We start from the raw sequence: 23,516 nt of genomic DNA on the forward strand, positions 1-23,516 counted from the left end.
CACAGCAACAACCTTTCCTGGGCCTTGCGGAATCGTGACGGGAAGTGATGTTTGCCAACATTCTTCCTTCCGCTCGCAACTATTGAAAATAAAGAGATCTCTGTTCTGTGCCTGGAACCTTGTGAGTCTTCCGCTAACTGCCTCAACTGTCGCTCCCAATGCTGGCTTGAACATCTGCCCCAGAATATTGCCTCCCCAAAACAGGCAGAGGCAAGGGAGTCACATCACCCTTCCACCCAATGGAGCATCCTTCTCACTGATGTGCGTTCAGCACGGACGATGCTTACGGGGCCACGTGATAACTCGACTCTTCCACCTCCTGAGGTTCTGCAGCCACCAGTGAAGTTCCATTGTGCAGCCAGCTGAGGCCACTTTGCCACTGTGGGCAGCCGTCATCCAACAGCCACAACACCAGGTGACTTTTGATTTTGTGGTGGTGTTGAGGAGGATGTTGTTGGGGGCCCTGGAGCTAAGTTGGGGGCTCAGTCTGGGCCCTGTCTGGGTAGGAGGCTGCTGGAACACCTTCAGGAATGGTTCTGAATTTCCCGAAGGAAGTCTAGGAAAAGAAGCAGCAAATATCTCGGTTGTGCAGAGGAAGATGCTGGACTCTCAAGTTAGAACATAGCTCTGTACCGACTGCACTAAGAGCGGCAGATTCTAGGCGCAGCCTTTCTCCACCTGTGGGTCCCCAGATGTTGAACTACAACTCCCATCACCCCTAGCTAGCAAGGCCAGAGCTCAGGGATGATGGGAGTTGTAGTCCAACAACATCTGGGAACCCACAGGTTGAGAACCGCTGCTAGGGTTTCAGACTGACGTGTTTTCCATTACAAGCCATAGATGTCGGGGATTGAACATGGCACCTTCTGCATGCCAATACAGCTGTCCTTCCACTGAGCCCTTCTGGCTCTTGGACCTTTGGCCGTGGAAATAATGGCATGTTGCTTATTTCTGAAGCTTTAATTTCCTCAGGATGGAAACCATCGACAGGTGTGATCTGCAGTTAATTCCACAAACCAATCATTTACTTTCGCTGTGGAACAATGAAAACAGCGATCTTTATCTGCTTGCCTTGTCTATAAATCAATAGTTCACTGGCTTTTGCTTTGTTAGCTCGGAAACTCTAGGGTCAGTCTAATGTTAATGCCCTTAAGAACAGAATGAAATTGAACATAATGGCAACAGCTGGAAGTTTTTGAAAAGTCTGTTGTGTCTGCCCAACTGCTTCACGGAATATGTGACCATATTAGCATGTATCCAATACAGAATGGTTGCTTACCAAAAGGGAAAATAAAGATGGCCGAAGAGGGCACAGATTTGCATAAAATTTGCATATGTGATGTATGCGTGCATTGATGAACGTTTAGAATTGGACTGGGACTGCCCTTTTTTATGCATGGTGATTTGTGCTCCTGATGGTACAGGGGCAGTGATGCCTAGTCAGTACCATTCGAACCTGCAAAAGTTTCAGGAAAGACATACGGCTTCATTTGGTGCATGCCCTGTAGCTGAAATCCTGTGGCTTTTTATATCATTAGTGCCTCGCACTTTCACTGCACCATGGTAGTAGGCTTGGGGAAGCATTGCAAGGATGGGAAATGTGATTCAGTGTAAACAAGCGTACAAAAGGTGGAAAAAATATATATTAATTTCACATTTTTCTTTACAACAATCCTGTGAGGTAGGCTAGGCTGAGAGATTGTAATTGGCTCAAGGTGACAGACGTTTATGTGCAAAAGACGTACCTGTGTGCAGCAAGATCAAAGGCGGGAGAAGCTTCTTGGTGTAGAATGGGATGCCCCTATTTTCATTGGAGAACTTTTGGAGGGTATGTTAATTAATATTGTTCAGCTTGGAGCAGTAGGATGAATAAAAACAGACACCCCCCCTCTGGGAATGAAAATCGTCTAGATCATAAATATGGTTTCAAAGCTTTACTAACAGAACTTTCTTCACAACAGACATTAAGCAGTAGCGATACATCCAAATAGTTGCATAGAATCATGTTGTTGTGGAGGGCGCCATTTTTGTTGGTAGACTACTGCAATGCGCTCTACGTGGGGCTACCTTTGAAGGTGACCCAGAAACTGCAATTAATCCAGAATGTGGCAGCTAGACTGGTGACTGGGAGCGGCTGCCGGGACCACATAACACCGGTCCTGAGAGATCTGCATTGGCTCCCAGTATGTTTCCGAGCACAAATCGAAGTGTTGGTGCTGACCTTTAAAGCCCTAAATAATAATAATAATAATAATAATAATAATAATAATAATTACCCATGCTATACACCTGAGCTCACACACAGATCCCCAGTCAGAAGTTGCTAGATGTAAAATAACTTGTAAAGAAATGAAAGACATGGATAATTTAGAGAGATGAAAACTATGGAGAAGAACGTATTGATATGTAGTCTTAGAAAAATTATTTTAAGGACCTGTGCAGGGGACGGGGGGAAGTCATGAGATTCAGAGAATCTCATTTATGGATATGTTCCAAAAGTTTTTCCTTTTCATTATTTTAAATTGGTTCTTGTAAAAACCAATAAAAATATTTTTAAAAGGAAAAAAAGCTGCTGTTCAACTCACCACTGCCCTTATGTGACCTCCGACATTACAAAATGTGGCTTGCAACCTTGTCATAATCTTCAGAACCGTGTGGGGTGTTTTAAGATTCCAGGGCCTCCAAGCAACCATCTCTCTCCTTTAACCTGCATTTCAGCTTTTAGGCAGGAATTAGTTGCCCAGGGGGCAAGTTGTCAGTCGCCACAAACCTGGCTCTGTGGGTGAAGTATCTTCTCCCTGCCCTCAGACTGACTGATTCCCTCCAGTGTCACTTCTGCCTCAGCGTGCGTGGGGCAGCCAAAATCGACTTGATCCGTCCCTCCCTGGCTACAGACCCCATTGCCCCTGACCACTGGCCAATATGCTAGTTAACGGACAAATGGTTCCTAGGGCGGTGTTTCAGTGGGTGGGTCGACATGGTGCAAATGAAGATGTCATCTGGCGATGGCGCCATGCTGCTCTCCTCGCCACGGCATCCCTCTCTACGTGTAAGTAACAGAGACCCGTACCTGACAGGAAGCGGCTCCATCCAATAATAATAATAATAATAATAATAATAATAATAATAATAATATATTATTTATACCCACCCATCTGGCTGGGTCTCCCCAGCCACCCTGGGCGGCTTCCAACAAAGTATTAAAATACATTGGTCTGTTAAACATTAAAAGCTTCCCTAAACAGGGCTGCCTTCAGATGTCGTCTAAAAGTTTGGTAGTTGTTCTTCTCTTTGACATCTGAAGGGAGGGCGTTCCACAGGGCGGGCGCCACCACTGAGAAGGCCCTCTGCCTGGTTCCCTGTAACTTGGCTTCTCGCAGGGAGGGAACCGCCAGAAGGCCCTCGGCGTTGGACCTCAGTGCAGAACGATGGGGGTGGAGACGCTCCTTCAGGTATACTGGACTGAGGCCATGGAAATCCCACTTCTGCTGGCTGAGGTGGGTGGGAATTGGCACCCATTTCTGCTTCCTTTCCATCAACGCAGCTGGAGCGAGTTATTATTATTATTACCAGTGCTATTTTTCTAGAAAAAGAGGTACCAGAACTCACCGTGAATGCCTCCCTCGTCCTCTTCTAAGAGAACCAGGGAGAATGAGGGGCAACGGCGCCCACTTGAGAGGTGCCAGAACTGAGTTCCTGTGAGTTCCAGCTGAAAAAACCAATAATAATAATAATACATGATTTATATACCGCCCTTAATCAGAAGATCCCAGGGTGGTGTACACATTGCAGAACATCAAGGATAAAAGCATAATACAGTGGTACTTCGGGTTAAGTACTTAATTCGTTCCGGAGGTCCGTTCTTAAACTGAAACTGTTCTTAACCTGAAGCACCACTTTAACTAATGGGGCCTCCTGCTGCTGCTGCGCCGCCGGAGCACGATTTCTGTTCTCATCCTGAAGCAAAGTTCTTAACCTGAGGTAGTATTTCTGGGTTAGCGGAGTCTGTAACCTGAAGCGTATGTAACCCAAGGTACCACTGTAAAAAGGATACTGACAGACAGCCTAATAATAAAATAGGTAAAGGTAAATTGTAAAGGGACCCCTGAGCATTAGGTCCAGTCGCGATGACTCTGGGGTTGTGGCGCTCATCTTGCTTTATTGGCCGAGGGAGCCAGCATACAACTTCCGGGTCATGTGGCCAGCATGACTAAGCCGCTTCTGGCGAACCAGAGCAGCGCATGGAAACGCCGTTTACCTTTCCGCCGGAGCGGTACCTATTTATCTACTTGTACTTTGACGTGCTTTCGAACTGCTAGGTTGGCAGGAGCAGGGACCGAACAACAAGAGCTCACCCCGTCGCGGAGATTTGAACCGCCAACCTTCTGATCGTCAAGCCCTAGGCTCTGTGGTTTATCCCACAGCGTCATAATAACAGAGCTCTCCCCCTCACTTTTACAGGTCAAAGATTAATGAATAGCCATAAGCCTAGGTAAAGAGGAATGTTTTTGCCCGGTACCTAAAGACATGTAGTTATGGCACCCCTAAGTAATTACCAACACCCGTCGCAAGGCACTACCACCCATTTTTGTAACCACTGGCATAAATCATTGTTGGGTACTACCGTATTGGCCTGAATATAAGCCTCCCATTTTTTTTCCAAATTCCAACTGTGAAAATTTAAAGTGCGGCTGAAATTTGCGAACTTACACAAACTGGCTTTTACGATATCACTGCTGAAACCATATGGTACAATGGCACAGGTGTGAGTGCCTGCGAATTTTAAGGGAGCTGCTTATATTCGGGAATTGTCTTTTTTTCTTACCCGCCCCCCCCCCCCGAGTTTTAAAGATGCAGTTTATATTCAGGTGTGGCTTATAATCGGGCCAATACGATAGGTCCCTCTCTGGAGATTGCAGGATGGGGAGCCGGATTCTCTGCTTGCTACGAGTGCTTGATTCTACCTAAAGGTCTGTTTGGAAGTAAACTGGGTGGCACATGAAGATGGCACATGCTTCTCCTTTGAAAAGGAGCAAACTTTGCCAACCAGTGACTGCCCCCATCCTGGGTATCACACTGTCCAGGGGAAAGTGGGGTGACCATGGTTGGTGGGAAGAGTGAATAGCGGAAACGAGATTGGATTTGGGGGTTCCTCAGGTGTCAAGATGATTTGACGTCGTTTTTTAACTTCCCAGTTCGAGACACGCATCCGAACATGTGCAGTCAGTTCCAGCTGAAGCATGAAGCCACCTACTCACAACATCCTAACTTGGTGAGTGAAACCTGACTTATTTTTCCATCATGAAAAGGTGCCAAAGGAAGAGGAAAAACCATTGTTGTTGTTTAGTCGTGTCCGACTCTTCGTGACCCCCTGGACCAGAGCACGCCAGGCACTCCTGTCTTCCACTGCCTCCCGCAGTTTGGTCAAACTCATGCTGGTAGCTTCGAGAACACTGTCCAACCATCTCGTCCCCTTCTCCTTGTGCCCTCCATCTTTCCCAACATCAGGGTCTTTTCCAGGGAGTCTTCTCTTCTCATGAGGTGGCCAAAGTCTTGGAGCTTCAGCTTCAGGATCTGTCCTTCCAGTGAGCACTCAGGGCTGATTTCCCTCCTTCAGAATGGAGAGGTTTGATCTTCTTGCAGTCCAGGGGACTCTCTAGAGTCTCCTCCAGCACCAGAATTCAAAAGCATCAATTCTTCGGCGATCAGCCTTCTTTATGGTCAAGTTCTCACTTCCATACATCACTACTGGGAAAACCATAGCTTTAATTATACGGGCCTTTGTTGGCAAGGTGATGTCTCTGCTTTTTAAGATATTGTCTAGGTTTGTCATTGCTTTTCTTCCAAGAAGCAGGCGTCTTTTAATTTCGTGACTGCTGTCACCATCTGCAGTGATCATGGAGCCCAAGAAAGTAAAATCTCTCACTGCCTCCATTTCTTCCCCTTCTATTTGTCAGAAGGTGATGGGCCCAGTGGCCATGATCTTAGTTTTTTTGATGTTGAGCTTCAGATCATATTTTACGCTTTCCTCTTTCACCCTCATTAAAACCATAGAGCCATAGATATGGAAAGGGCACCTAGGAAAAACCATAGAGCTGTAGATTTGGAAATGGCACCTAGTCCTCCCCACATTGCAGTGTAGGTATCTCAGCGAAAGCATCTCTGACAGATGACCATCTAACCTCTGCTTAGAAACCTCCAAGGAAGGAGAGTCCACAACCTCCCAAGGGAGACTGTTCCACTGTTGAACAGCTCTTACTGTCAGAAAATTCTTCCTAACATTTAGTCAGAAACTCCATTTTTGCAACTTGAATCCATTGGATCTAGTACAGGCCTTCAGAGCAGCAGAAAACAAGCTCGCTCCATCTTCCATGTGCTAGCCTTTGAGATATTTGAAGATGACCCTCATATCACCTCGGTCTTCTTTTCTCCAGGCTAAAGGTACTCAGCTCCCTCAACCATGCCTCTAGGTTGGACGGCCATCTGTCATGGAAGCTTTAGTTGAGATTCCTGCATTGCAGCGGGTTGGACTGGATGACCCTTGGGGTCCCTTCCAACTCTTATGCTTCTAACATTTTCTCAGCAGTTAACTCGGCTTTCCCCCCAAACCACCACATCTCCCACTGTCCCCACAAACCATGATCAACACCTGCAGCCATTTCCCCACAAGGTGATTACCTTGCCAGCCTGTTGCATGGTGATGCAGCTATTCTCTCTGTCGCCGTGTGCTGTCAATCACAATGCCATGGGATATGCAAGGACAGTGATTAGCCAGCAGGCCCAGTACTGGGCCTGCTGGCTACTCGCACTGTCTACTAGCGCATCACGGTGGTTTCGGAGGAAGAATAGAAGGAACTGGTCATCTTCGGCAGTAGCTGGAGCGGCAAAAAGGCCAGTGATATTCTATGTTTTCTTGCTGTGAATAGAGGAGGAGGGGGGTGGAGTGGGGAACAGAAAGCAGAGCATGATGGAGACCAACTTCAGTCAGCATTGCTGATGTTTGGGGAAACTGGGTAAGGGATCTACTGTTAACGGAGAAATCTGAGGGCTCCCTTGGACAAAAAACAAGGACCCCAGCCAGGAATACCAGAGCAAAACAGCAGCCAGTAGGCTTGGTCTTTATTGAAGACTGTCGCGACAGGACTCCCACCTGCCACAAGGTGGAACAAGATGGAAGCCCCGAACAAAAGAGAACCCAAACTTTTATTAGCTGCTAATCCCCATGTTACACCCCCCAAAAACTGCATCACGGTTACATCATGAAAGGGGAGGTCTGGTGGCAGTAATCTGAGCATCCTGGACCCTGCCCCATGGTTCCCCTTGCCCTCCACCAAACACTCATCCAGTGTAACAAAAGAGATATTTACATTTCCCTATTTCCCAGCCAAGTTAATCACACCCTTTTGTCTTCATCTGGGTTGGTTATTTCTGGAATAGCTACCTGTCTGGCACTCAGGTATCAGGATGCCAGGGATTATCAGTCAGGCAGAGGGGCTGCTGAGCAGCTGAGCTCACATGTCTATATGAATTTCTGACGTTTTCTCAGTGAGCCAGTACATACATACATTTATCAGTGAATTGTTACATTTGGTATTGTGCAGCAAAGGCCCTTTGAATAGATAGGAAGAAACTGTGATGAAGTGTTTTGTGGGGACAAATCACAAAAGTCACAAAAGTGATGGTGCTGATTTTGGTAGTGGGCTGCATGTGCATGATATCTGCTGGAGGGGAAAACTCCCCTCAACCTATACATAAATTCCTGCAACACTACCATCAGTTCCTTTTCCTGGTGTAGAAAAATCTGGGGTTGGCTTTTACCCAGTGTCCCCTAAGTCCATGATCGGTCAGAAGGGAATGGCTGGAGGCAGGATCCAGTGACAATAAGGCAGATCTTTATTTTTCTGTTGCGACAGAGTTGCCGCCACCTTTGCCAGGAGGTGAGGGCCCAGAACAGAGGTGTGCAGGAACTTTTGAAGCCTTTGAAATTGCCCAGCCCTTTAGCCAAAGACTGCCCAAAAGCATCATGCACACATCACAGAAAGACGTGGCCTACAACAGAAGTTTGTGTGTGGCTTGTCTGCTGCCTGCCAAGATAATCTGATAACGTTTTACCAATTGCATTACTGGTCAGTCTTTCGACATAGTAAATGCCTTAGACCTTGAATCCAGACCACAGCGGCAAAATATTCATACACAAAATTTGACCTTAAATTTGTAGGATTTGCAAGTGAAAATAACCACTGGGGGAGCTTTTTCCAAGGTATTTCCTTCTGCAGAGGAATATTTGGGGGTCATTAGGAGTTGATGTGGATTCAGGATTGCTCTGGTGTTGTTTAGTCGTGTCCGACTCTTCGTGACCCCATGGACCACAGCACGCCAGGCACTCCTGTCTTCCACTGCCTCCCACACTTTGGTCAAACTCATGCTGGTAGCTTCGAGAACACTGTCCCACCATCCTGTCCTCTGTCGTCCCCTTCTCCTTGTGCCCTCCATCTTCCCCAACATCAGGGTCTTTTCCAGGGAGTCTTCTCTTCTCATGAGGTGGCCAAAGTATTGGAGTCTCAGCTTCAGGATCTGTCCTTCCAGTGAGCACTCAGGGCTGATTTCCTTCAGAATGGAGAGGTTTGATCTTCTTGCAGTCCATGGGACTCTCAAGAGTCTTCTCCAGCACCATAATTCAAAAGCATCAGTTCTTCGGCAATCAGCCTTCTTTATGGTCCAGCTCTCGCTTCCATACATCACTACTGGGAAAACCATAGCTTGAACTATACGGGCCTTTGTTGGCAAGGTGATGCCTCTGATTTTTAAGATGCTGTCTAGGTTTGTCATTGCTTTTCTCCCAAGAAGCAGGCGTCTTTTAATTTTGTGACTGCTGTCACCATCTGCAGTGATCATGGAGCCCAAGAAAGTAAAATCTCTCACTGCCTCCATTTCTTCCCCTTCTATTTGCCAGGAGGTGATGGGACCAGTGGCCATGATCTTCGTTTTTTTGATGTTGAGCTTCAGACCATATTTTGCACTCTCCTCTTTCACCCTCATTAAAGGTTCTTTAATTCCTCCTCACTTTCTGCCATCGAGGTTGTGTCATCTGCATATCTGAGGTTGTTGATATTTCTTCCGGCAATCTTAATTCCGGCTAGGGATTCATCCAGCCCAGCCATGCTATTTAAGACGTGTGGTTTATATGCCTGCGTATTTGTGTTTATCTTGTGCACTTCCAAGCATCTGTTTTATTTACGGCAATGCTTAGGATTCTTATAACACTGGTTAAAATGGTGCTGTCCTGTTCAAGCATGACAAAGCCAATAATGTCTGAGGCCTTCTTCCCTTCTCATTTTCCTTATTTTATTTTGCTCTCTCCTGGGGTAGGTCCAATACTTCCTTCCATTCACTGACGCCGAGTTCCAAGAGCGGCTTGAACAACACAAGGGAGAGATCGCCATCATGCTAAGGTCCTCGGAGTTCAATCAAGACAAAACTGCCTTGATTGTGACTAACAACCCTCTTCCCCTCTTCATATCTGGACAACAGCTTTCAACACCTTTCCAGTTTTTCCCTGAAGACATCAGGGTAAGTTGCTTCTCCGACACGCATACCTTGCTTAAAGTGAAAAGGGGATTTCCCCACTTCTGACACCATTTAGGGAGCTTTTAATGTTTGATGTATAGTGGTACCTCAGATTAAGTACTTAATTCGTTCCGGAGGTCCGTACTTAACCTGAAACTGTTCTTAACCTGAGGCACCATTTTAGCTAATGGGGCCTCTTACTGCTGTCACGGTGCCAGAGCACGATTTCTGTTCTCATCCTGAAGCAAAGTTCTTAACCTGAAGCACTATTTCTGGGTTAGCGGAGTCTGTAACCTGAAATGTATGTAACCTGAAGCATATGTAACCCGAGGTACCACTGTATTACTGTATTTTAATATTTGGTTGGAAGCCGCCCAGGGTATAATTTATTTATACCCCGCCCATGGGAGGGGTATAAAATAATAATAATAATAATAATAATAATAATAATAATAATAATAATTGTATGGGGGGTCAAAGAGGGAACTCTGCGGCATGACCTTACCACAAAAGGTGTCTCTAAACCAGGCATAGGCAAACTCTGGCCCTCCAGATGTTTGGGACTAGAATTCCCATCATCTCTAGCTAATGTGATAGGAATTTTGAGGTCTTAGATATATGTTAAATGTTCATGGGTGTCCCAACCAAGCACATACATAGATCAGCACAGGAAGACCGACCTGGAACCATTTTGATTTTCAAACTGTCCCAATTTTTTTTCTCTGCAAGGTCAAAGGTGTTGTAAATAAAAATATGCCCTTTTCCCTTATGGGGTATCCAAGAGCCCATATAGAGTCCTTACATAGGTTCCCTATTGGTAGGAGAGAATAACAGAGGCCAACCAGAGAATATTGAGAAGCAAAGCAGCTAGTAAGCTTGATCTTTATTAATCTGTTGCAACAGGGTGCTCCCCTCACACGCAGGAGAGGAAGAGGACCCCCAAAAATGCTGTGCAAGGGCTTATAAAGACTTTTGAAATTCCCATCCTCTAGATCAAGACCACCCCCAGAAACATTATGCATTCATCACAGAAGGGGTGTAACCTAAGACCACCCCTCAGATAAGGCGGTCTAAAACAGAACATTTGCATGTTGTTTTCTCCTGTCACTTTGTTTATTTCCTGTCTGGCAGGTTACTTGATTGGATTTCTTGGGGATCCTTGGCAGTCTTTTGTAATGATAAGGCTCACACCCTTATTCAAACACAGATTAAGACAGGATTTGTGAAGGAAGAGACAATGGGGAGGCTTTTCCATTTTTACCATGCAGAGAAACATTTGCTCAGTTTAGGAATCAAAATGGTTCCAGGTTGGCTTTCCTGTGCTGATCTATGTACGTGTGGTTATGAACGTTGCCATATATCTAAAACCATAAAATTCCATCACAAAGGAAAATGGAAACGCCTCCCCATTGTCTTTTCCTTCACAAATCCTGTCTTAAGGGTATGACTGTGTTTGAACAGGGTGTGAGCCTGTGACCTGGCCCAGGAACTAAGTATTTATCATTACAAAAGACTAGCCTGGCTCACCAGGAAATCCAATCAAGTAACCTGCCAGACAGGAGATAAACAACGACAGGAGAAAAACAACATTCAAATTTCTGTTTTAAGACCGCCTTTTCTGTGATGTAGGTATGATGTATCTGAGGGGTGGTCTTAGGTTACACCCCTTCTGTGATGTATGTATCATGTTTCTGGGGGTGGTCTTGATCTACAGGGTGGCAATTTCAAAAGTCCATATAAGGCCTTGCGTGCCATTTTTCTGGGTTCCTCCTCCTCGCCTGCGGATGAGGGAAGCACCCTGTTGCAACAGTTCAATAAAGATCAGGCTTACTAGCTGCTTTGCTTCTCAATATTCTCTGGTTGGTCTCTGTTATTCTCTCCTACCAATAGGGAACCTATGTAAGGACTCTATATGGGCTCTTGGATACCCCATAAGGGAAAAGGGCAATTTTTGTTTACAACACTAACAGGACCAGTGGTCAGGGATGATGGGAATTGTAGTCCCAAACATGTGGAGGGCCGGAGTTGGCCTATGCCTGCTCTAATCCCAGATCCCTATGTATTGTGGGACTACCAAACCCATTACCCTGACCACCATTCACACTGGCTGTGGGATGATGGGGTTTGTAGTCCCGACTGTGTGATAGGAATTTTATGGTCTTAGATATATGGTAATATTCATAACTGCACATACATAAAGGTGCTACTGGAAGGATTTTTTTTATTTGCACATACATAGATCAACACAGGAAGACCATCCTGGAACCATTTTGATTCCTAAACTGACCAAATCCTTTCTCTGCAAGGTTAACCTGAAAAAGCCTCCCCATTGTCTCTTTCCTCACAAATCCTGTCTCAAGGATATGTCTGTTTGAATAAGGTGTGAGCCTGTGACCTGGCCCAGGAAATAAGTATTTTACCACTACAAAAGAATGGCCAAGCTCCCCAGGAAATCCAATCAAGTAACCTGCTAGACAGGAGATAAACAACAACAGGAGAAAAACAATATTTAAATTTCTGTGATGTAGGGGGATGTATCTGAGGGGTGGTCTTAGGTTACACCCCTTCTGTGATGTATGCATAATGTTTCTGGGGGTGGTCTTGATCTAGAGGATGGGAATTTCAGAAGTCTTTATAAGCCATTGCACAGCATTTTTGGGGGTCCTCTTCCTCTCCTGCGTGTGAGGGGAGTACCCTGTTGCAACAGATCAATAAAGATCAAGCTTACTAGCTGCTTTGCTTCTCAATATTCTCTGGTTGGCCTCTGTTATTTTCTCCTACCAATAGGGAACCTATGTAAGGACTCTATATGGGCTCTTGGATACCCCATAAGGGAAAAGGGCATATTTTTATTTACAACAACTGCATGACAGAAGTTTATAAAATTGTGCCTGGCATGGAGAAAGCAGATAGAGAAAAGAAAAGCTCTTTCTTCCTCTCTCATAACTCTCACAATCATATAAGTCTCCATCTTCTCCAGAGCTTTCCCCAATCAGGGACTGTGCCTTTTATTTTACCTTGGAACCACAGTAAGGAAAAGAAAAGTATATACAGTAAACCGAAAACCAAAAGAAACCCTTATCAAGAGCTTCTTCGGAAGTCAATCATTAGCAGGAATAAACTAACCAAAATCAATTAAAATAACTTCTTACACTCATAGAATGTTCCCACGCAGAGTAAAGACAGCCATGTCCCGGATGGACCTCCTTTTCTTTCACCCCGTCATTTCGCCAAATAAATTCCAAAAATAATAATTTCTTTGCCTGTCAACTGTTGCAGGAATTTATGTATAGGTGGGGGGGTTGCCCCTCCAGCAGATATCATGCACATGCAGCCCACTACCAAAATCAGCACCATCACTTTTGTGATTTTTGTGATTTGTCCCCACAAAACACTTCATCACAGTTACTTCCTATCTATTCAAAGGGCCTCTGCTGCACGATACCAAATGTAATAATTCACTGATAAATGTCTCTATGTACTGGCTCACTGGGAAGACTTCAGAAATTCATATAGACATGTGAGCTCAGCTACCCAGCAGCCCCTCTGCCTGAGTGATAATTCCTGGCATCCTGATACCTGAGTGCCAGACAGGTAGCCATTCCAGAAATAACAAACTCAGATGAAGACAAAAGGGTGTGATTAACTTGGCTGGGAAACAGGGAAATGTAAATATCTCTTTTGTTACACTTGATGGGTGTTTGGTGGAGGGCAAGGGGAACCATGTGGCAGGGTCCAGGATGCTCAGATTCCTGCCACCAGACCTCCCCTTCCATGATGAAACCATGATGTATTAGTGATGTAGTTGGGGGGGGGTGTAACATAGGGATTAGCAGCTAAGAAAAGCTTGGGTTCTCTTTTGTTTGGGGCTTCCGTCTTGTTCCACCTTGTGGCAGGTGGGAGTCCTGTCGCGACAGTCTTCAATAAAGACCAAGCCTACTGGCTGCTGTTTTGCTCTGGTATTCCTGGCTGGTGTCCTTGTTTCTTGTCCAAGGGAGCCCTCAGATTCCTCCGCTAACACAGCTATATTTTCGTTGCTTTAAAGTTTTGGAGAGGTTACCGCTTCAATGCTTGGAACTTGAGGCTTCCCGTTGTGGAGTTGAGCTGGAGCCTTGCATTTCGGCTCAATTCTTCCTACTCCACACACACACACACCCTACATGGGAAGACAAGAGAGCTTGAAAAAATACACAGCTGGACCCTTCGGCACCCAAAGGACCCCTTTGGGCTTTTTAAGGGGTGCATGGCACCCTCATGCTCCCCCTATCCCTCTCGCAATGGTAGAGTCAGTCCTCCGGCTCTGATTCTTCTTCATTGGGGTTCCCCAGCTGTTTCCTCCCACCATTCCTCTTCGTCCAACCAGTCCATGACACAGAACTCGAACCCAGCACTCCTGCCATCGTACCGCCCTCCCTGCCTCATCCCCTTCCAGGACCCACCTGTGGGATTCTTCTGCCCTGACCTGCTGATGAGCTGCCAGTATCATGAAGGTTACCAAGCCTTTATATCGGGAATCAGCAACCTTTTCCAGCCGTGGGCCGGTCCACCGTCCCTCAGACCATGTGGTGGGCTGGACTATTTTTTTGGGGGGGGGGGATGAAAGAATTCCTATGCCCTACAAATAACCCAGGGGTGCAGGTGGCGCTGTGGGTTAAACCACAGAGCCTAGGACTTGCTGATCAGAAGGTCGGCGGTTCGAATCCCCGCAATGGGGTGAGCTCCCATTGCTTGGTCCCTGCTCCTGCCAACCTAGCAGTTTGAAAGCACGTCAAAGTGCAAGTAGATAAATAGGTACCGCTCCGGCGGGAAGCTAAACGGCGTTTCCGTGCGCTGCTCTGGTTCGCCAGAAGTGGCTTAGTCATGCTGGCCACATGACCCGGAAGCTGTACGCCGGCTACCTCGGCCAATAAAGCGAGATGAGCGCCGCAACCCCAGAATCGTCTGGGACTGGACCTAACGGTCAGGGGTCCCTTTACCTTTTACAAATAACCCAGAGATGCATTTTAAATAAAAGTGCACATTCTACTCATGTAAATTCCCTTTCCTGGGGGGTTGTCTGTATGAATCTGTATTTTATTCTGAATCCATGTTATGGGTCGTTGGACCGTAATAAAGATGATGATTATTACTCATGTAAAAACACCAGGCAGGCCCTACAAATAACCCAGAGATGCATTTCAAATAAAAGGATGCATTCTACTCATGTAAAAACACGCTGATTCCCAGACCATCCGTGGGTTGGATTGAGAAGGCAATTGGGCCGGATCCGGCCCCCGGGCCTTAGGTTGCCTACCCCTGCTTTAGATTTAACCAGAGCTTCACAATTGGAATAAATTTATTGCGTATCTAAAAGACAGCTGTAAAAATTTAAAAACACGAGCAGGACTGAAGTAGCTCCTACAATGTAAAACAGATAAGATGTGAGTATAAAATACGCGAAAAAGTGTGATAAAGGATACCAACTGAAGGGATGGAGGGAAGCCATAGCTCGGCAGAGCAAAAGGGTTATATTTTGATGTATGTATGGATTGTTGAAAAAAAAGATTATGTAAAGAAAATAATAAAAAATTATATTAAGATTTAACGAGAGCTTCTTTTGCTAATCCACCTTCCATTTAGAGGAAAAACCAACCTGATTCGGACCACTTACCCCCAGTGCAAGCCCAAAAGAGCCAACTGAGTCCCAGCATCAGAAAGCTGAGGAAACCTGCAGAATTCAGGTAAGGCCACAGCTCTTTCCCTTGGAAAAAGAACGGCGTTGTGCTTTAACACACATTGCTTCAAGGTGGTTTTCAGTGCGTCTGAAATGCACACAACGCTCTAAACCAGCCTTCCCCACTGAGTGCCTACAACTCCCATCAGCCCCTGGGAGTGTCATCAATCAGAATGTACAGATACCTTGCCTCTTCTGGAATGGCTGTACAGTGGTACCTCGGGTTAAGTACTTAATTCGTTCCGGAGGTCTGTTCTTAACCTGAAACTGTTCTTCACCTGAAGCACCACTTTAGCTAATGGGGCCTCCTGCTGCTGCCGCGCCGCCGGAGCACGATTTCTGTTCTCATCCTGAAGCAAAGTTCTTAACCTGAGGTAATATTTCTGGGTTAGCGGAGTCTGTAACCTGAAGCGTCTGTAACCTGAAGCATATGTAACCTGAGGTACCACTGTAACTGTATTTGATTCATCTCCCAATAAGGGATAGGATTTATCTAGAATTTGGCGGGTGATCAGTTTATCATTCAGGATGTATTTCAGACCCTCCAAGTGACCCTAATCTCCAGGGACCGTCCTGGATTTACAGAAGCTGTCCCAGTTTCTGATTTGATCCCAGAATGTCCCGCTTTTCCTTTGTTGTTGTTTAGTCATTTAGTATTGTCCAACTCTTCGTGACCCCCTGGACCAGAGCACGCCAGGCACTCCTGTCTTCCACTGCCTCCCGCAGTTTGGTCAAACTCATGCTGGTAGATTTGAGAACACTGTCCCACCATCTCGTCCTCTGTCATCCCCTTCTCCTTGTGCCCTCCATCTTTCCCAACATCAGGGTCTTTTCCAGGGAGTCTTCTCTTCTCATGAGGTGGCCAAAATCTTGGAGTCTCAGCTTCAGGATCTGTCCTTCCAGTGAGCACTCAGGGCTGATTTCCTTCAGAATGGAGAGGTTTGATCTTCTTGCAGTCCATGGGACTCTCAAGAGTCTCCTCCAGCACCAGAATTCAAAAGCGTCCATTCTTTGGCGATCAGCCTTCTTTATGGTCCAGCTCTCACTTCCATACATCTCTACTGGGAAAACCATAGCTTTTCCTTAGGATGTCCCTATTTTCATAGGAGAAACATTGGAGGGTATGGGAGTTATGTGACCCCCGAGCCAAGGAAATAAGTAACTAAACAACCTTTAGAAGACATCTGAAGGCAGCCCTGGATAGGGAAGTTTTAAAATATTTAATGTTTTGTTACGTTTTTGTATATGTTGCTTGGGCACCTCAGTCAGACGTGCGGGGCATAAGTAGAATACAGTTGTACCTTGGAAGTCAAAAGGAATCCGTTCCAGAAGTCCGTTCGACTTCCAAAACGTTCAGAAACCAAAGCGCAGCTTCTGATTGGCTGCAGGAAGCTCCTGCAGCCAATCAGAAGCCCCATCTGACATTCGACTTCCAAAAATAGTTCGCAAACCGGAACAGTCACTTTTGGGTTTGCAGCATTCGGGAGCCAAAACGTTTGGGAACTAAGCTGTTCCAAAACCAAGGCACAACTGTAATCATCATCATCATCATCAACCTCATCATCATATAGTTATTATTGTTATTGTTGTTGTTGATGTTGTGGAATGGGACATCCCTATATTCATTGGAGAAATGTTGGAGGGTGTGGTATTTAAAGTTTGGTCATAGGTCAGTAAATGATGCTTGATAATTTTTTTGCTAAGAATGTCCAGCCACAACAAACTGAACATATGGATGGCTATGTACGCACTGCCATTCATACTGCACTTCTGCCATTGGTTTAGGAAGATGTGTACACGTGATGCCACAATCCGTATCTATCTGGTCATTTCTTAGGAAATGCATGTCTTGTTGCATTTCCCCCTTCCTGCAAAGCAACACCGATCCAAATTGTGTTTTAAGTCATGATGAGGATAGTGGTAAAAGGTGATACCTTGGTTCTCAAATGCCTTGGTACTCAAACAACTTGGAACCCAAACACTGCAAGCCCAGAGGGAAGTGTTCCGGTTTGCGAACTTCTTTTGTAAGTTGAACGTTCTCCGTTTTGAGTGTTACGCGTCCGACCTGAGTGCCACACTTCCAATTTCAGTGCTACACTTCTGTTCTGTTTTGAGTGTTATGCTGTGGTCTGTTTTTGCTATTTAGTTTGCGTTTTTGCGGCTCTTTTTGCTTTGTTTTTGTGACTGCGGAACCCAGTTCAGCTACTGATGGATTGATTGTAAGACCTCAGTACATTGTTTATTGCTTTCATTTTATGGATCAATTGTCTCGTTAGATAGTCAAAATTCATGTTAAATTGCTTTTTCAGGGGTTGTTTTTAAAACTCTGGAACGGATGAATCCGTTTTGCATTACAGTAGTACCTCTGTTTACGTAACCCTCTGGTTACATTAACTTCGGGATGCATGCATGGCAAACCCAGAAGTATTTTACCAGGTTTCGCCGCGTGTGCATGCACAGAAGTGGTCCTCAGGTTGCAGAAACTTCAGGATCTGACCGGACCTCCAGAATAGATCCCATCCGCAACCGGAGGTACCGCTGTACTTTCTATGGGAAAGCACGCCTTGGTTTTGAAACGCTTTGGTTTTGGAATGGACTTGCGGAACAGATTAAGTTTGAGAAGCAAGGGACCACTGTACTGAGGTTATTTTTAAGACTTGAGTTGAGAATCTTCAAAAGTGAATTCATAAGTTTAGAAGTCATATTATTTAGAAGAAAGATGCATGCCTCCTTGCTGATACCTTGGGAATATTTAGACACAATGAGATAGTTTAGCATGTGAGCCAGATCTTCAACGCAGCTGGGTTATTATCTTCACTTGGTAAGATTCTCCAAAAACTTTATTAAAAGAATCTCTGAAATTTGGACACAGAAGCTTCTTACCGTCGGCCAATACTACTGACTAGCATGGAGCAACTTATTGCAAGAGTTGTCTAGACATGTGACACGGAAAATGTCCTGCTGAAAATTCTTTGTACAGTAGTACCTCGGGTTAAGTACTTAATTCGTTCCGGAGGTCCGTACTTAACCTGAAACTGTTCTTAACCTGAAGCACCACTTTAGCTAATGGGGCCTCCTGCTGCTGCTGCACCGCCGGAGCACAATTTCTGTTCTCATCCTGAAGCAAAGTTCTTAACCTGAAGCATTATTTCTGAGTTAGCGGAGTCTGTAACCTGAAGCGTATGTAACCTGAAGCATATGTAACTTGAGCTACCACTGTAACTAGAAATGATTAAGAGCATCATATGGCTGTGTGCTTTGTTTTCCCGTTTTGTTAGAAAACTTATTTGTTCATTAATGCAAATAGAATATAAATGGAAAGGTTCTCCTGTACTCAAATAATTATGGATTTTATTTTATTTTTTATTCATCTACATATATGTGTGTGTGTGTGTTGTTGTTGTTTAGTCGTTTAGTCGTGTCCAACTCTTCGTGACCCGCCGGACCAGAGCACGCCAGGCACTCCTGTCTTCCACTGCCTCCCGCAGTTTGGTCAAACTCATGCTGGTAGCTTCGAGTACACTGTCCCACCATCTTGTCCTCCGTCGTCCCCTTCTCCTTGGGCCCTCCATCTTTCCCAACATCAGGGTCTTTTCCAGGCAGTCTTCTCTTCTCATGAGGTGGCCAAAGTCTTGGAGCCTCAGCTTCAGGATCTGTCCTTCCAGTGAGCACGCAGGGCTGATTTCCTTCAGAATGGATCGGTTTGATCTTCTCGCAGTCCATGGGACTCTCAAGAGTCTCCTCCAGCATCATAATTCAAAAGCATCCATTCTTCGGCGATCAGCCTTATTTATGGTCCAGCTCTCACTTCCATACATCACATATGTATATGTATGTATATATATATATGTATGTATGTACATACATACATACAAACATACGTATCACTTCCTACTTTACATGAGCTGGGATAACTCAGTCAGTAGATATTGGGACTCCTGATCTCACAGTCATGGGTTCAAGCCCCACATTGGGTAAAAGATTCCTGCATTGCAGGGGGTTGGACTAGATGACCCTCGTGGTCCCTTCCAACTTTACAATTCTATACTAGAACATAAGACCTCTACGGGGTTTACAGTACAGTAGTCTAAGATATTAATTAAAAATACCATAAAGAGCAACATTGAAAACGAGCTATGTATGATTTTTAAAAAATATATATCGTCAGTAATTTTAAAACATTTAGACTTACTGGAATAACATGTTAATATTGCATGCTAAAATTACATGCCTAGGCAGGCTTGCTGGAACAAAACATTAGTTAGCGGGGCTCTTTCCGGTGGTCCGGCTGGCTGGTTCTTAGAGAATTCTATGCAGGCTGCAAAGTGTCCTGTCTTTACCTCCTGCACTGCCATGTGGTTATGTGGTCTAAACCACTGAGCCTCTTGGGCTTGCTGATCAGAAGGTCGGCGGTTCAAATCCACATGACGGGGCAAGCTCTTGTTGCCCTGTCCCAGCTCCTGCCAACCTAGCAGTTCAAAAGCACACCGGTGCAAGTAGATAAATAGGTACCACTATGGCAGGAAGGTAAACAGTGTTTCCGTGCGCTCTGGCTTTCATCACGGTGTTCTGTTGTACCAGAAGCGGTTTAGTCCTGCTGGCCACATGACCCGGAAAGCTGTCTGTGGACAAACGCCGGCTCCCTCGGCCTGAAAACAAGATGAGCGCCGCAACCCCATAGTCACCTTTGACTGGACTTAACCATCCGGAGGGACGTGGGTGGCGCTGTGGGTTAAACCACAGAGCCTAGGACTTGCTGCTCAGAAGGTTGGCGGTTCGAATCCCCGCGACGGGGTGAGCTCCCATTGCTCGGTCCCTGCTCCTGTCAACCTAGCAGTTTGAAAGCACGTCAGAGTGCAAGTAGATAAATAGGTACCGCTACGGCGGGAAGGTAAACGGCATTTCTGTGCGCTGCTCTGGTTCGCCAGAAGCGGCTTAGTCATGCTGGCCACATGACCCGGAAGCTGTACGCTGGCTCCCTCAGCCAATAAAGCGAGATGAGTGCCGCAACCCCAGAGTCAGTCACGACTGGACCTAATGTTCAGGGGTCCCTTTACCTTTAACCATCGAGGGGTCCTTTACCTTTATGTGCATTGACTTGTACTTGGTCAACTTCAGAGCAAAGCATGTGCCCTTTTGCCCTGGTCTCCACCTGGCTCATAGCTACGCAGAGTACTCACAATGCCTGGATTGTGTCATCCACCACCGTTCCATAGTGACATTTGGGCTTTGGCAAGGACCATCAGCTTTCTCTGCCAGAAGGTCCCCAGAGCATTCAGGAATCCATTGGGTTACATCTGTCTCCAGATGTGGTCTAGCTGAGCGAGCCCTCCACCCTTTCAGCGGGGAATTACCACCACCAAGCCAAATTCCAAACGCAAAGTGATTGCTGTTTGGAACCGAAACCAAGTCTGCCACCGAAGCCGTTTTAAGGTGTATCTTTGTGGAAATGTGTTCAATACCTGCAAACAGCAAACTGGCAGACCCAATCTAGCACCTTTCAACACATCCAGCACATGGTGAGGTTCAGGGACAGGGAGAACACAGATCATGATTTATCTGAAGATCTGTGGATCTAAAACGGGGGTGGGGGACTGGATCCAAGCCGTGGGCCAGATCCCTCAGTGCCCCACCCTCCATATGCCACCTTCAGTTACCTGATGTCCTAAATAAAGACATCACGTAAACAGACACCTGTCAGAGCTGCTGATGGTTGCAGCGACCTCCTCTGAAGGTCCATTTTCAGTGCCAATCAGCTGATTGGTGGCAGGAGGTTTTCTCCACTAGCACACAGTAGTTTGCATGAAAACCCTTTGCTAATAATGAGCTTATTCTAGCAACTGTTTTCCATGCAAACCATTTCAAAACCGAGCCTCTCAGCTTCCCTAGGGAACATTATTATTATTATTATTATTAGTAGTAGTAGTAAAGTTTTTTAATTATAATTTTATTTTATAATGTATATAAAATAGGTACCGCTCCGGAGGGAAGGTAAACAGCGTTTCCGTGAGCTGCTCTGGTTCGCCAGAAGCAGCTTAGTCCTGCTGGCCACATGACCCGGAAGCTGTACGCCGGCTCCCTCAGCCAATAAATGAGATGAACGCCGCAACCACTGAGTCGGCCATGGCTGGACCTAATGGTCAGGGGTCCCTTTACCTTTACCTTAGACATAAGGCTGCATAGGATTCCCAGCATGGGACCATAAAAATCTTGAAGAGGAAAGTTGCCTGCACACGTTCTACCAGCTGGGTAAACCCTGGCAGCCAGACTGGAATACCATAGAGCAATTGAGCTATAATTTTGGCGTTGAAGACCTTAAGGGCCCTTGTTGTGAAAAAAAATGGCCTGCATAGACATCTTACTGGCATTCACTGCCATTGCACGGTGTGAGGACTATAGAAACCTATGATACCACTGGAGGGGGGGGGAGAGGGGATTTTCATTAACGAAGTAAACTTGATTGATCCCTACTGAGCAAACTTACTCCACCCCGCAAGCAGGTTCTCCAGAGATAAGGATTTCACCAGCGAAGCCCATTTTTCAAAAAATTACGCGGAGAGGCGCTTGCTGAGAATGTACCCCCAGCTCCGTAAGCACATGAGGCTTGGTAAGCAGTCTTCCTTTACTCAAAGAATACGAAGAGGTGGAGGGGAGGCCTACTCGATACAGGATATCCACAGCTGCAGAGGTTTAGCAGACCTCTAGGTAATGGGCTCCATGGCCAAACTGTTCTGACCTATTAAGAGGCTTTTCTAATGCTGAACCGACAGCTAAGCTCAAGGGAGGAAAGGACATTTTCTGGGCTCCATGAAAGTGCAAATGCTTTATACGCACAGCAGGCCAAGTTCAATGGGGAACCCGTGGCCCTCTAAACATTGTTGAACTCCACCTCCCAACATCCCTGACCACTCACTGGCCGTGTTGGCTGGGTCCTGGTGTCCAGAGAACTATAAGTTCTCCCCTGCCCACAGATCCTCAGCTGCCTGTACTGTGTCTGCGGTGCTTCCTGCCTCTGATTCCTCTCTCTCACTTAAGCCTGTTGCTTGTTCAGCATCCAACCATTCTGCCCTCCCGCTTGGTCCTCTGACCAGAGTCCTACCACCGCTCCCTGGCCCTCATCCGTCTTCCTCTGAGGCTTCCCTAATGGGTTCTCTGGCTGCAGCCTCCAACCACTCCTCATCGTCCGGTCAGTCCCATGTTTTATGGTCCAAAATATCTGGAGGGCACCAGTTGGGGGGAGAAGAACATGGTGTACAGCTCTGGCCTGCCCCATCTTACGCTCTGAGAGCCGTCTGCATGGGTCAGTCTCACCTGTGCTATTGGTTTGTTTGTGCTTCCAGGTACAAACGAAATGGAACCCCTCCCCAGTATCCAAGGCTGGTCCCCCAAAGCAACGCATTGGGAGCCTCTGACCATCTCGTGCTTGACGGAAACAAGGCGCACTATTAATGTACCAGGAGAAGATGGCTTCAGGTATGGGAGAGCACCGCTCTGGATTGTTGACAGCTCGGTTGTACCTAAGTATGCCAAATAAAAGCCTTCTGCTGACTCTGCACATTCTTTGCTTCTTTGCGACGCGAAGCCTTGATCCTGGCACCGCCCAGTTGCACTGGCGTTTAGTGCATTGCTATAGATTTCGGAGGGGATTCCCCCCTCCCCTCCTAGAAATTAATAAATGGTAGGGTGTTGATTAGGGACGCGGGTGGCGCTGTGGGTTAAACCACAGAGCCTAGGACTTGCCGATCAGAAGGTCGGCGGTTCGAATCCCCGCGACGGGGTGAGCTCCCGTTGCTCGGTCCCTGCTGCTGCCAACCTAGCAGTTCGAAAGCATGTCAAAGTGCAAGTAGATAAATAGGTACCACTCCGGCGGGAAGGTAAACGGTGTTTCCGTGCGCTGCTCTGGTTTTGCCAGAAGCGGCTTAGTCCTGCTGGCCACATGACCCGGAAGCTGTACGCCGGCTCCCTCGGCCAATAAAGCGAGATGAGCGCCACAACCCCAGAGTCGGTCACAACTGGACCTAATGGTCAGAGGTCCCTTTACCTTTTTACCTTTAGGATGTTGATTATTTGGGATGTGGAGGGAGAAATACAAGCTGCACCACAGGTATAAAATTTACGGCTTGTAACGCCTTAAGAGAAAATATAATGAAAATGATTTACAGGTGGTACTTAACCCCAGTCAAGCTAGCAAAAATTTATCATTCGCCTGATAATAAATGTTGGAAATATAAAGAAA

At 46.2% G+C, this 23,516-nt stretch overlaps 1 protein-coding gene and 1 long non-coding RNA gene across 3 annotated transcripts in view; one reads left to right on the forward strand and one right to left on the reverse strand.

Moving 5' to 3' along the window:
• LOC308486534 overlaps window positions 1–15,055 on the reverse strand; it is a 154,725-nt gene extending 139,670 nt beyond the window's left edge. Inside the window, exon 1 of the long non-coding RNA XR_013991135.1 lies at window positions 14,782–15,055. This is a non-coding gene — a long non-coding RNA (uncharacterized lncRNA). The remainder of the gene's footprint in view (window positions 1–14,781) is intronic.
• Window positions 110–22,835, forward strand: TSGA13 (testis specific 13). Of its 2 annotated transcripts, none has more exons than XM_081023251.1 (6): window positions 110–415; window positions 5,196–5,272; window positions 9,370–9,570; window positions 15,187–15,287; window positions 21,781–21,887; window positions 22,621–22,835. In XM_081023251.1, exons 2-6 carry the CDS (start codon window positions 5,216–5,218, stop codon window positions 22,812–22,814), a joined length of 660 nt encoding a protein of 219 aa, XP_080879377.1. In that variant the 5' UTR covers window positions 110–415; window positions 5,196–5,215; the 3' UTR covers window positions 22,815–22,835. The 2 variants fall into 2 exon arrangements, with proteins under 2 accessions (XP_080879377.1, XP_080879376.1); XM_081023250.1 differs by lacking the exon at window positions 110–415 and adding an exon at window positions 2,716–3,049.
• Window positions 22,836–23,516: the final 681 nt, after the last annotated feature.

This window comes from Podarcis pityusensis (genome assembly GCF_964106645.2).
Source record: "Podarcis pityusensis genome assembly, chromosome: 10".
Classification (NCBI taxonomy): Eukaryota; Metazoa; Chordata; class Lepidosauria; order Squamata; family Lacertidae; genus Podarcis; species Podarcis pityusensis.